The sequence below is a fragment of the Puma concolor genome, chromosome D1 (genome assembly GCF_028749965.1).
Source record: "Puma concolor isolate L17-30 chromosome D1, mPumCon1.1.hap2, whole genome shotgun sequence".
Taxonomy (NCBI): Eukaryota; Metazoa; Chordata; class Mammalia; order Carnivora; family Felidae; genus Puma; species Puma concolor.
In genome coordinates, this window is record NC_141676.1 from 71,463,817 (window position 1) to 71,477,182 (window position 13,366).

Genomic DNA, 13,366 nt, shown 5'->3' on the forward strand with positions numbered 1-13,366 from the left:
TTGGTACTTACAGAAACAGTGAATGCCAAGATAATATGGGTAGGACACCCAAAAATATCTGCTACAAAAGACAAAGCTCCCGTGAGTATAATATGAATACGAACGCCATTAAATGCTATTAAAAAGCAGTACCTGGGGCACCTGGGTGGCTCAGTCGCTTAGGCCTCCGACTTCTGCTCAGGTCATGATCTCGCAGTCCGTGAGTTCAAGCCCCGCGTTGGGCTCTGTGCTGACAGCTCAGAGTCTGGGGCCTGCTTTGGATTCTGTGTCCCCACCTCTCTCTGCCCTTCCCCCCTTATGCTCTGTCTTGCTCTGTCTCTCAAAAGTAAATAAATGGAAAAAAAAAAAAAAAAGCAGTACCTATCTTCAGCATATCAGCACCATAGCCATTGGGTAAAGCAAAATATTATCATGCATATTTTAGTTGTTTCTTTGCATGTTGATTGGTCTGCTATTAGACCACATTCTTGATTAGAACATATGAAAATATATTCCTCTGCTTAACCAAGAAAATGTAGATACACTGCTTGGCCTAAATGCTGAAATGAACAATAGATAGACTCATCTAAGTATAATAGTGCCCAGAAGTTCCTTTAAGTGTATTTTTCTCATTGCGTTTTGAAAAAAAAATTTAGAAATGGGTCTTGAGAACCATGGCTACACAGTCAAAAAAAAAATCACAATACTAAGACACTTAAAGCATTTTCAGAAATAGGGAAACAGCATCTTGTAATGTTTTATTTTCCACTTGTGAAAATATATATAATATATATTACATGAACAGAAGAGCCCCACGGCTTAAGTCAGAGAAAGTGAACAGAAAGGCACATATGGAGGCAAGTCTTTTCATACAGTTTTCACTTAAACCAACATTCAGGGCATGGCAAGGGACAATAAAAGCAAGAAAAGCACAGGAAGCCTGTGTACTCGACTCTGAAGGGCTAAATCAGAGACAACTCAGGGCTGTTGGAAATGGAGGTCATCTCTGGAGAAAAAAACATTTCTACTTAATAGGCCTGTCAGCCCAGCAGAAAGTGTATTGAAATCTGGACAAAGGCACCAGGGGCAAAGTGAAAGCCAGTGCTGAACTTGACAGCTAGTCTGCTCTTCTCCCCTTTCTCTTTAAGACTAGAGGCCATGGCCGAATCCAAGAAGAAAATAACAGGGCAGACGCTGGCCCTCCAGAACTGTGGCCCTCCAGAACTGTGGTCGGCTACAAGACAGAATTTTGTAACAGACTAAATATTTAACAAGCTGGTAAACACTGTGCTGATGCTGGGAAAAACATGAAAAGAACATTTGCTATTTTTCTCTCTTATAGGAAATATACAGGCATAGATCTTTGGCTTGCTGCATGTGTATCCCTATCCTGACATTTACTCAAATTGATAAGAACTGAGACATGAGATAAATGGGATTATTTCCATCATATGCCAGCAAAGAAGCCTACTAGGATTTGGCACAGCTGGAGCAGCTGACAATCTTGGGTGATGTGAGATGGGGCTTCACGACGTCCGGCTCAATGGACTCCATCAGGTCACACTCGTTTGCAAGTATATGTTTCACCAGGCATCTGGAGGCTTCATCAATGTTTATATTCTCCTACAGAGGGGGTAAAAATAAATAAATAAAAAGTTTTTCTTGGAGCGTCTGGGTGGCTCAGTCAGTTAAGCGGCCGATTTTGGCTCAGGTCATGATCTCACGGTCCGTGAGTTTGAGCCCCGTGTCGGGCTCTGTGCTGACAGCTCAGAGCCTGGAGCCTGTTTCGGATTCTGTGTCTCCCTCTCTCTGACCCTCCCCCGTTCATGCTCTGTCTCTCTCTGTCTCAAAAATAAATAAACGTTAAAAAAAAAAATTAAAAAAAAAGTTTTTCTTTTTTTTTTCTTTTTTTAACGTTTATTCATTTTTTGAGAGACAGACAGAGCATGAGTGGGGGAGGGGCATAGAGACAAGGAGACACAGAATCCGAAGCAGGCTCCAGGCTCTGAACCGACAGCACAGAGCCCGACACGGGGCTCGAACCCACAAACTGTGAGATCATGACCTGGGCCAAAGTCAGATGTTTAATCGACTAAGCCACCCAGGCACCTCCCCCCCCCAAAAAGTTTTTCTTATCAATATTTTAAAATAATGCTGGAGCAGAGACCTATATATGACAAAAGAGCAATATTTTTGGCAACTCATTTAAGTATCTCTTGGATGCCCTATCCATGCATCTTCTTTCTCCTCCCCTCCCTCACATTCCTTTGAGAAGCTTTACTTTTCATTCCTTCACAAAAGCAGATATATTTATTTTGTTACTTCAGAGAAATAGTGTTTGGTAGTCTCACTTACTTTTAGTAGGTTGAAATGAAGGTAGAGGGCAACTTTCTCATTTTTACATACTCTTACAGTACAGCATAATATTATATAAGATACATAAGTCTTCAGTCTAACTTAGGTTCATAATTGCCCTCTTCCACATACTACTTTCGTGACCTTGATATGAAATAGGAATAATAAGACACCTCTTACAGCGGTCATTAGTGATTTTATAAGTATTTTCTGGCTGTCTGCCTTTCGGTCAAATGGGAGAAGTGGACTGCTCTGACCTCTTTGAAGTTAATCACGGATATGTGACTTTCATTGGACAATGACATGTGAGAAGTGATGTGTCTCCCTTTTGTATAGAAGCAATAAAAGGCAATGCTTAATTTGCCATGTTTATTTTTCCCTGCTTCTGAAATCATGGAAGCACAAAGATGGAAATTCTCTTGTCCTAGGTCTATGAATGGGAATCAAGAGGAGCCAAGTGGCCCGTGATGATGCATGTAGCATCAAGTGAGAATTATGACCCTATTGTTTGACGTCACTACATTTAAGGTTTTTACTGTGATATTACCTAGACAATCCAGATGGATATAACTCTTCAAAGAAAAATATGACATCAGAAATTTGAATCTGTGTTCAAGAATAAAATAAGCTTTAATTTGGAGAAAATGTGGAGCAAACATTTAAATCTCAAATATGCTCTTAATTAGGTTAATCTAGATTAAATAGCTTTTTTTCCCCCTGCTAATAGAAAGCAGAGAACTACAGAATATTTACTACTGGCATCCTAAAAAAAAACCTTGATATCCAGTAAAGTCAAATTTGTTAAACTTCTCTGACATGTTTCATCACAGTCAATATAAAGAGATAAGGACTTTCTTGTCAACTTGTTTCACTGCAAGACCTTGTCCAATCTGAAGTATAACTTCTGATCTCTGAGCTTTTTATGTATGTCACTTGTTGATACATTTTGAGATCACTGCATGAAGTCATACTACGTGGAAAACGTAAGAAGTGGTGATGGTTTCCAAATGGCACCTGTGGCTAATGACATTGGATGCAAATATTCATTAGCATGTTCCCTATCCTTCAAGTCCACTTCCGAGCTCACCTCCTATGAAAGCTTAAAGTAACTTTTGGAGTTCCAGGATATTTTCTCTGATTATTTTCTTTCATGTCCAGACCCTTAACAAAAAAAAAAAAAAAAAATGCTTCCAAGGGTTCCCAAATCTAAAACAAGGTAAAATTATATTTTGCTTGTTTGTGATGTTCTTGTTGTTGTTACTGGTTTTTATACCATACCAGAATTCATGTCTCTGAGCCTTCCATTCCTCTATGCATTCCATTCCATCTATGCAATGGTCTTGATGACACTACTTACCTGACGAACAACCGCTTCTCTTTAAAGGTTATAGTGGTCATTGGTGCTTGCCCAGTGTGTTCATGCCGGGCACTTTATACACATAATTTACTTAATCCCATTTAAAGCCCTATGAAGTAAGGGTTTGGTTTGTGTTCTCACTGATTTTGCTGTTATTGTTAGGCTGGGCCTGAGGATGCCCTTGCTACTTTTTGCTCCTATATGTGCCCATTCCCTGAAAGCCGTTCCACAGAGAACAGCTTCCTCTGCCCTATTCCCTGCTGGGTGGGTTACTGTGCCTTCACGTCTTTACCCAGGCTTGGCATGCCTTCTGCCCCTCTTCCTCTGCCAGTTATTATGCCCAGGGGTCACAACTGAACTATCTGCTCTCGGGCAGCAATCTGACCTAGAAAGAGCCTGGCTCTTTGGGAGAGATTCAGCTCCATGTTTGCTCTTGAGCCCAGCCACTTATTTATGTGACCAATTAGAAGGTCCAGGTCCTCTACTGTCTCCAGTTCCAGCAAAGTGGAAATGAGTAGCCTCACTCAGCCTTCTGAGCCCTGGCCTCATGGGCCAGTACATCTCTCTGCAGAAGCCCTACATTTGGTCGGTTTTAACCAAGCAACTTTGGTTGCTTATCTAGCCATTAATAAACCAACACTTTTGTTCCCATTTGGCGATTGTTTGTGTGTAGGGAAGAAAGCAATAAAATATCACCTCAAATACCAAATGGATGTCATTATATCTATTTATAGATAAGAAAACTTAAGTTTAGGTAGATTCCTGAGACAGGGAAACTGAAGGACTCCATAAAAATCTGCTTTCTTCTCCCTTTCCTGCTTCTATTTCTGCCAACATCTGCACCCCCTACTCTGCTTTACACACACCTCAGAATGCATATAGCTCATGCCCTCCTTGTAAGGGACAAGGAGTTAATGATTTCTCTAGAAGAGATAACATCTAAGGAAGGACCAGATGAGACATCCTGGCTTTTACCAACTGGCTTTTACTAGGTGTGTTAAACTATATGCATATTCCAGACCACCAGCACTAGACATCTTTTTACCGAGGACCCTTGGTTCCCATGAATGACACCTGGGTCTTTGTCTTTGTCTAACCAGTTCCTGGATTCTTGAGAGAGTACATACACCACTGGACCACCTATCCTTAATCAAAACCCCCAGACCTGAAACAAAGACAAGACTCATGCTCCTTTCCTTTCTGAGTCTCCTGGACCCTCCATCTGTATCTGCTCTCTCTACATCATCAAGTTCTGCTTTCACCTCCTGCTGGCTTGCATTTGATTTCCATCCTAAGCTCAGCCAGAGATCCTCTTGGCTCATCCTGTAGGACCTCTTCTGGGTCACTAGACCTGACCTGCCAAGATCATTAAGAGACTTCCCCAAGATCATGCAGTGGGTGGGTTGGGGGCCACACCTAGGTCTTTCTGACATCAAAGCCTGGTTCTTATCAGGCTATATTCCTTTCCAGGATTGTTTTGAAGATCAAGTGCAATAACAAACAGAAGTTATGACTGCAGTGTTAGGCCTCATAGGTGCTAAATAAATCTTAGCTCCTTTCTCTTTCATACATTAGAAGAAAAACATGTTTATGTAACAGGAAAAACACATCTTAAGCATTAAAAAGGCCCCCCTTCACCTACAATGTAAAGTTAGACTAGTCAGTAGTATTTTTTAAACTTCCACTCATATATTAACATGCCCTTTAAATAGGGTTTACTTTCATTAATGTGCAAATTGGCAAAATCCAGTAATGAGGTGAGTGAAATGCAAGTGTGGACAAATCTATGAAAACTCATCATCATTATAAGAAACACAACAAAAACCTAAGCCCAATTAGTGGCAGCCTGGCAGGATCATTTTCACAAAAGATAGGATGATGCCGGTAAAACTGTTGGAAAGTTTAACACCTGGTAAAGGCTAGCTGGGGTCAGGACTAGGACATGGGATCGTGGAGGCTGGGGCTGGACAAAGGGATCCATCAGAACCAAGAAGTGCTAGCACCTGCTTTTTTGCACATAGGAACAATGTGGCAGCTCATGATGGCTGAGACACATTCAGTCATTCATTCCATCAATATTATTCAGGTTCCCCCATGGAGTAGACATGCAAAGAAAAAGATGACCAAATAAGTCCCATCCTTAACTGAGCTTAAACCCCAGCAAGGTTTGTATAAATAGCAGAGGTGTAATGAGGTTGGAAAGGGCAGATCACTCCAGGTCACTGAAGAGCCTTGAATGCTAAGGGGCCACGTAGAGTCACTGAGGGTTTTCTGCAGGTCAAGTGTCAATAAACACAATATGATACAAATCCATTACTAGGCAAAACTGTACACAACCTGAGCACTGTTTTATCAATTAATCTATCAATAAGTATTTAGTAAATGGCTATCAGGCGAACCATGGTGCTGTTGCCATGCCATACCGATTTCAGATCAGAAATTGTCAGAGGAAGCTCAGCAGAGGAGCAAACACTATTATTTACCACATGCCCTCTATGAAAAGGCCTGGTATGCAGTGTTTTGAGCACAGGCATGAAGCCAAACTCATCTCAGCTCCTCCACTTTCTGGCTGTGTGACCTTGAAAAAATTACTTTAACCACTCCATACCTCAGTGTCCTTATCTGTAAAAAAGGGAATTAAGGGATCTACTTTACAGGTGGTTATAAGTTAATATATATTAATAGTGAGAACACGTGAAATACTCAACTACTCAAATACACATTCAACAAATGTTATCACTATATTCTCATTTTATCATCGGCAGAACACAATAATATGTGTATTTGATTCCTTCATTTTGCAGCTGAGGAAACAGATTGAGAAGGGGTAAGTGGCTGACCTCAAGACACACACTAGTAAGTGGTGGGGACAGGCACAAGTCCAAGGAGAAGAGTAAACACTAATACGTACCACAATATTTACCATATGCTTACAATAAAAAGTAAGGGATAAAATGCTGAAAGCACAGGCTTAGCGCCAGACCCTCATCTCAGCTCCGCCAAAATAGTCCCACAAACAAATAAAGGAACACTATGGCCAGGACACATGTTTCCAGCATAAAAAAGGTGGGAGCTGAGGTGCCTGGGTGGCTCAGTCAGTTAAGCGTCTGACTCTTGATTTTGGCTCAGGTCATGATCTCGCAGTTTGTGGGATCAAGCCCTATGTCAGGCTGTGAGCTCACAGTTTGGAGCCTACATGGGAGTCTCTCTCTTCCTCTATCTCTGCCTCTCCTCCATGCTTGCTTGCTTTCTCTCTACAAAACAAATAAATACATTTAAAAAATAAAATAAAATAAAATAAACCCCTCTCTTAAAAAAGAAAAAAAAAAGGTAGGAACATGTATTCAGGGCCTCCAGCAAGGTTCGTTTGTATTGCTGGTCCTACTGTCTGTCTATATACCACTGAGGTCACAGCCAAGGGCCTAGGCTCAGATAAGGAATGGCAAAACAGCAAACTTCCCTCTCTCCTTCTGTCCATGGCTAGCGTGGATAATCAAAATGCACCTGATAGAACTACAGGTTCAGACCCTTTGGGCAATTATATTGCAATATAATTGATTGAGCTACTTGGCACCCAAGTCGTCACAGCTAAGTCCACATTTTCCAGGTGATTGTAAAGAAACACAGTGGCTGGCTTAAGTGAAAAATGCTAGCTGGGAATGTTTATTGGCGTTCATTCTAGAGAGTAGTAACATCTCTAGGAGGAAATTTATACGCTCTATGATTTTGATGATATGTACACTCAGGCTGAATCTGACTATGATGTATTTACAAATTGCAGTGTGACAAGATGCTCTATTGTGCAGACTGTGTTAGGTTTATGTATGCTCATCTTTGTGCCTCTACTCAAAATCTTTTCATTCATATTAATAAGCATACCTAAGAAAAAGGCTTAAAATTCCCAGCAAAGCATTTTAGTAAAAATAAATGGTAGTGATGGGGCACCTGGGTGGCTCAGTCAGTTAAGAGTCCAACTTCGGCTCAGGTCATGATCTCACGGTTTGTAAGTTCAAGCCCTGCATCTGGCTCTGTGCTGACAGCTCAGAGCCTGGAGCCTGTTTCCGATTCTGTGTGTGTGTGTGTGTGTGTCTGTGTGTGTCTACCCGCTGCCCCACCCCCACTCATGCTCTCTCTCTCTCTCTCTCTCACTCTCTCTCTCTCCCAAAAATAAATAAATGCTAAAAACAAAACAAAAAAAACCCAAAAAAACAAAAACAAAAAAAAATAAATAAATGGTAGTGACCACCGGGGTGACTACTGAGTGTCTACTCCATGCTGGGCCTATAGCAGGTCCTTTACTTATGACATAATGTTCACATCCAATCCTCATAAAAACCTATTAAAAAGCTAATAGCCATATTTTAAAGGTAACAAAACTTTGACCTTTAACACGGTTAAGTAATTTACCCAGGGGAGTATGTGATTGTGATCAACCTGTCTTATTGGCTAAAACTGACCTCACTCCAATTCCTATTCTGTTCACATATATTACATTGTAGTGTCTCCCAGGATTAATACAGAGATTAAAATAGTTTTATTTCTAGATCAGTAGTTCTCAATCCTGGCTGCATATTCAAACCATTTAAAGAGTTCAAAAAAATCTGTTACTGAGACCCTCCTCCCAGACGTTGATATGATTGGTCTGGGATGGGGCCCAGCGTAAGTATTTTTAAAAAGGTTCTCCATTTCTTTAAAACATGCACCCAGATTTGAGACATACTTCTATAATTAAGAATGTCTTTAATGCCATTTTTTTTAATTTCAAAATGAACTTTCTGGAAGTATCATTTAATGTAGCGATTTTAAGCTGTAGTGATTGTGATCTTCCTGTAGAGGATGGAATATAAATCTAACTATATGAGGTCTTGGGTACTTGTCAGTTTTTTAATTAGCTCTTCAGAACATCTGTCTGGTGGCAAATTATTTAATCTCTGACCCCCCAGTGCCAGAGAGCAAAAATATTCTAGCAGAAAACCTTCACTTCTGCCTAGTTAAAAACTGGCAAAGAATTCTTCCTCCTCTAATCTTTCCAAATACATCAACCTCAAACAAAACACCAAGTGTACCAGAGGCCCTGAGGTTAGGGCACTAAATTCCTCAGCCCCGTGAAATTTTAATTAGAGCAGATGGCCCGCAGGGTAACACTACCACTGTAAGAAGTCTTGCGCAGAACAGGGCTTTTCAAATCCTTTCTTTCTCTAAGATTCAGTACTTGTTTATTGAGCACATAAGTGCTAAGCAGTTTGCTGGTTTTCATTTGCCTTAGTTCATATCTAATATGGGGCAGGCACAATGGACACCTGTGTTTTTGTCTGCTTTGTACTTCTTTCCTCCCTCATCTGTAATATCACCCCCCATCCTTCCGGTAACTGCTTCCTCTCAATCTTGAGCTTCTACTGGGGCTCCTCTAAACTGAGCCCTCTATCTCCAACACTGTTCTCAGAAGTTGGCATTTCATTTAATTTTCACAAGAAAGCCGAGGTGGGAGGCCCTGACCTCATTTTACCAATGAGAAAGGTGAGGTACAGGGAGGCTAAATGGCATACACCAGGTCTCAGGGACAGGAAGGGGCAGAATCTGGTTTCCAGCTCCAATCCTTGGAGCTTCTGTATTTTCTTTTTCTTCTCCCTGTTGACTTCTCAAGGTCTATGGCCAACAGTGCCCAAGGAAAGGTCTGCCTGCATCCAAACCCCATGGTTTTACACTGAAGAGTGTGCTTCAGAAAAACCAGGTCCTAATGATGCCCTGTTGTCTGAAAGTTACTTTGCATCTACCTAACAGGCACTGGGAAGGACAGATGGAGCTATATTGTCATTGATTTCAACATAGGACAGAGTCACATTGTCAGCATGTAGATACTGGTGAAGAAGAGGAAAGTCTACAGATAAAATCAGCTCCAAAGACTGTGTCCCTCTGACAAGATCTCTCCACTCTACTGTAGCCCTGCCTCAGCCCCTGTCCTCCATGTTAGTTGTCCAAGTTCATGTTATACCCCATTTCTCCCCAGTCTTCTGTAGCCCTCGGGCCTCATACTTTAAAGCTCTCTTCTCTGATGCCCTTGCCATCAATCTAGCAGCCTCAGAAACCCCACCTCAGCCGTGAAACATCTCCAAACTTGCCACTTACCAGGGAAATCAGATACCACTAATTCAAATTGATCTCTTTGACACATGCAGAAATTAACGCAACAGAGAAGGAAAGCGACTTGCCTGGCATCACACAGGCTGCCTCTTAGCTCTTGCTGCTTGCACACTTCTTTGTTTCTGTAAATATCTCTGCTAAGTAGCCTTCTCTCAGCATTATGAAATGTATCGTCAGGGCTGCTTGGCACTTTGTACACACCTGGCACTTACCAGTGACTCATAACCACTTATCGCCTGTGTTCTTAAAAATGGATTTTATCTTATTATGTTTGTGTTCCTGGCTCCCAGCACAGTGTTTGGTGCATAAGACGCCTCTAAACAAAACTGCCAAAGCTAGTTGAAACCTGTTGAAACTTACTGTCTGCGAGGTACCATTTATCTACTTTACCTTTACGAACTAAGCTAATCCTCACAAAAACTCAGGTGAAGAAATGGAAGGATAGAGAAGTTAAAATTTTTCCCAGGGTCACGCAGCCAGCAAGTCAAACTTTCAGCACCTAGTTCCCCAGCCCATGCTCAGATCCTTCTCCTCTGACCCCTGAAAGTTCTGCGCCGTTAGATGGCAAAGCCAGACTGAAGCCCAGAGCCCTTGCTCTTAACTTACTGAGCCATACTCCTCTCTATAAATGTCCATGGAAAGAATGAAGACTCAAGTCTCCTACCTTGGTGGCCAGGGCTTTCTTTCTAAATTTCAAAAATTATGAATGAGCAATTGCAATGTGGTATGTTTGGCCCACAGGCATTTATTTACTTATTTTTTATTTTAAATGTCTTTAAATGGCACATATTCACTCTCCAGTTTGCCACCTACCTCTCTCATACCCTTAACTTCATGGCTCCTGGAGGAATGTGAGTTCACCATCCCTGTCTCTTTTCCCACACCAGGCTAACTAGGGACACAAAGTTCCCAAGATCTTTTTTAGAGTTTGCCATTCCTGAGATACACTGCCAACTTCAATATGTAATGTATGACTTACCACTAATGGCTATAAAGAATCAAAACATTCATAGATTTTGTCTCTATTAACATTTGGCTTTCAATACAGTGTTTTTTTAATGTCCCTCACTATGAGTAGTATAGTGAAACAGTGTTTGCCTACCCAATAATCAGTTTTGAAAAGACAATAAAGAATAAATATAAGCATAAAAACTACCATTAAGCCAGATTTTATAAACCTTATTAATGAAGACAGCAGCCTTCAGTAAAAATACTTGCTCATACATCAGTTTGAGAAGATAAATGGCCCACCAGACCCAAAATATTAACAGTAATACTTGCTGTGTGGCTCAGTCGGTTAAACATCTGACTCTTGATTTTGGTTCAGGTCATGACCTCACGGTTCATGAGATTGAGCCCTGCATCAGGCTCTACACTGACAGCGTGGAGCCTGCTTAGAATTCTTTCTCTTCCTCTCTTTCTGTGTCCCTCCCTCCCTCATACATGCATGCTTTCTCCCTCTCTCTCTCTCTCAAAATAAATAAATATATTTTTTTAATAGTAATACTTGCTAGTATTTACTGAACACTTACTATTGAACATTTACTCGGGTACTATGCTATATATGCTTCATGAATAGTACATGCTGAGTACCTTCACCCTTAGTACATGCTGAGAGGCGGATATATTACTAATCTATTTTACAGGTTAGAAGACTGAGGAGTAATACACTTACAGAATAAACTGTGTGTCCACAGTATTTGCTGGACTTACTCAATTCAAAGTCATATTTTTTGAGTGTTAACTATGAGTAGAAATCATCTGTTTAATAATTCATTTCTATCATAATTAAATGCTTGCACTCTGGAACCTCTGTGTGCTAAGTCTGAGGATTAAGACTGGAACATTGTTGTCCCAGGAAGCAGCAGGATGTAATGGAAAGAGAATGAGCTTTGGAATCAAGCTTTAAAACTTGCTACTGTCCCTGACTGTGGGACAGTCCAAACCCTGAGCCTTCCTGCTTAAACTGTAAAATGAGGCTAATGATAACCACATGTCATAGGGTTCTTGTTAGAATGTAAGAATTAAATGATACACACGGATGAAGCACCTACACATTACGTATCAGTCCTCAGATAAATACAACCCTCTTCTGAGAAGTTGCCTCTGACTCCCGGAGGCTGGACAAACATTCCTCTATTCTAGCACCTGCCACTGGTCAATACGTAATGGCTTGTTAGTCTGTGTCCTCCACTGCACTGGGAGCTCCTGGGGGCTTCGTGGCTGCATCCCAGTGTCTAGCACAGTGCCTGCCGACAGTAGGCACCTGGAACACGTTGAGTACATGAATGAACGGATGAATGAATGCATGAACAAATGAATGAGCTTGTTAACAAGGGCCCGCCAGAGTAACAAGTCCAGGTTTCAACCCGAAAATAATTTTAGATGGGGGTTATCTCTGCAGGGAGTGAAAAGGAAAACTTATTCACAACAGAATTTATTTCACAAGTCAAACTGCCTTTCCTTATCTTGTTTTTCAGTTATGATCTGACACCATTATTTTTGGGTGAAATGGAAGGAAGACTGACTGAAACATTTTATAAAAATCAAGCTGAACTACTAAAGGCTTTGCAGCTGAGCAGACCTGCATTAGATACTTCTTTTGCTCTTTTAAAAATAATTATTTATGCCCTGATATTTCAAAAGCTATTTCAGGTGACTTCCACTATTTAATAACTAGATGATAAACTTAGGCAAAATATTCACTTTTATTGGGCATCACCTAGAATATAAAGATAATAGCACCCTCCTGACAGAATTAGGAGAATTAGAAATAATTATATTAGGGGCAAAAGTAGAAATTGGGTAACATCATATATATTTATGACTATATATTATATATGAATATTTTATTATCATCTTTTCTCAAGAATTTTTATGAAACTGAATGAATGGTCTATTCGAGCTTTACAACTACTTCTCAGGTCTGTAGTTTATATTTTCTTAATATACGGTCCTTTTGTCCAGCCCTCAACTAACTCTAGCAGAGAGTTTGAAACCTTTGATTTTCCTGATAGCATAAATGAAATGCTTTCTACCACCATTGTTAGAATAACGTCAGCGTGGGGGAAAACACAAGCGACAAAAAGTATGCATAAAAGATGATGTACTGACAAAATAAACAAATGCATCTTTTAGCACTCCCTTTATGTTTGGAATGTCATGGTACTAGCCAACTACCAGAACCCTGGCTTCAACGGTAGAACCAAAGTCTACACTTCCGTGTCTCTGAGGTCTAACTCCTAAATTCCACACTCGGATAACAAGTCATTCTTGGACTGGGCAACCTCCCTAAGGCAGTGCTTAGCATGGGCTATATAATTTTTTTCTTTTTTTTTTTTTTAATTTTATTTTTTCTGTGGAATAACACTACCCTTTTCTTCATTCTACAAGCTTGTAGTAGCAAAGAAGAGATGCTTCATTTCATAGTTCCTACCATGTAATATTGATGTATCATGTAACTAAATGAAATAACTTATTATTCAGCAAATAATCATTGATCTCTTTCCATGGACCAGGCACTATTCATCAAAG

The 13,366-nt window shown here is 40.5% G+C and overlaps 1 protein-coding gene across 1 annotated transcript in view; it reads right to left on the reverse strand.

Annotated features, from left to right (window-relative positions):
• Positions 1–712: 712 nt before the first annotated feature.
• RAB38 (RAB38, member RAS oncogene family) overlaps positions 713–13,366 on the reverse strand; it is a 126,983-nt gene continuing 114,329 nt past the window's right edge. The window contains exon 5 of the mRNA XM_025928358.2: positions 713–1,602. Coding sequence (XP_025784143.1) covers positions 1,450–1,602 — 153 coding nt within the window. The 3' untranslated portion in view covers positions 713–1,449. The remainder of the gene's footprint in view (positions 1,603–13,366) is intronic.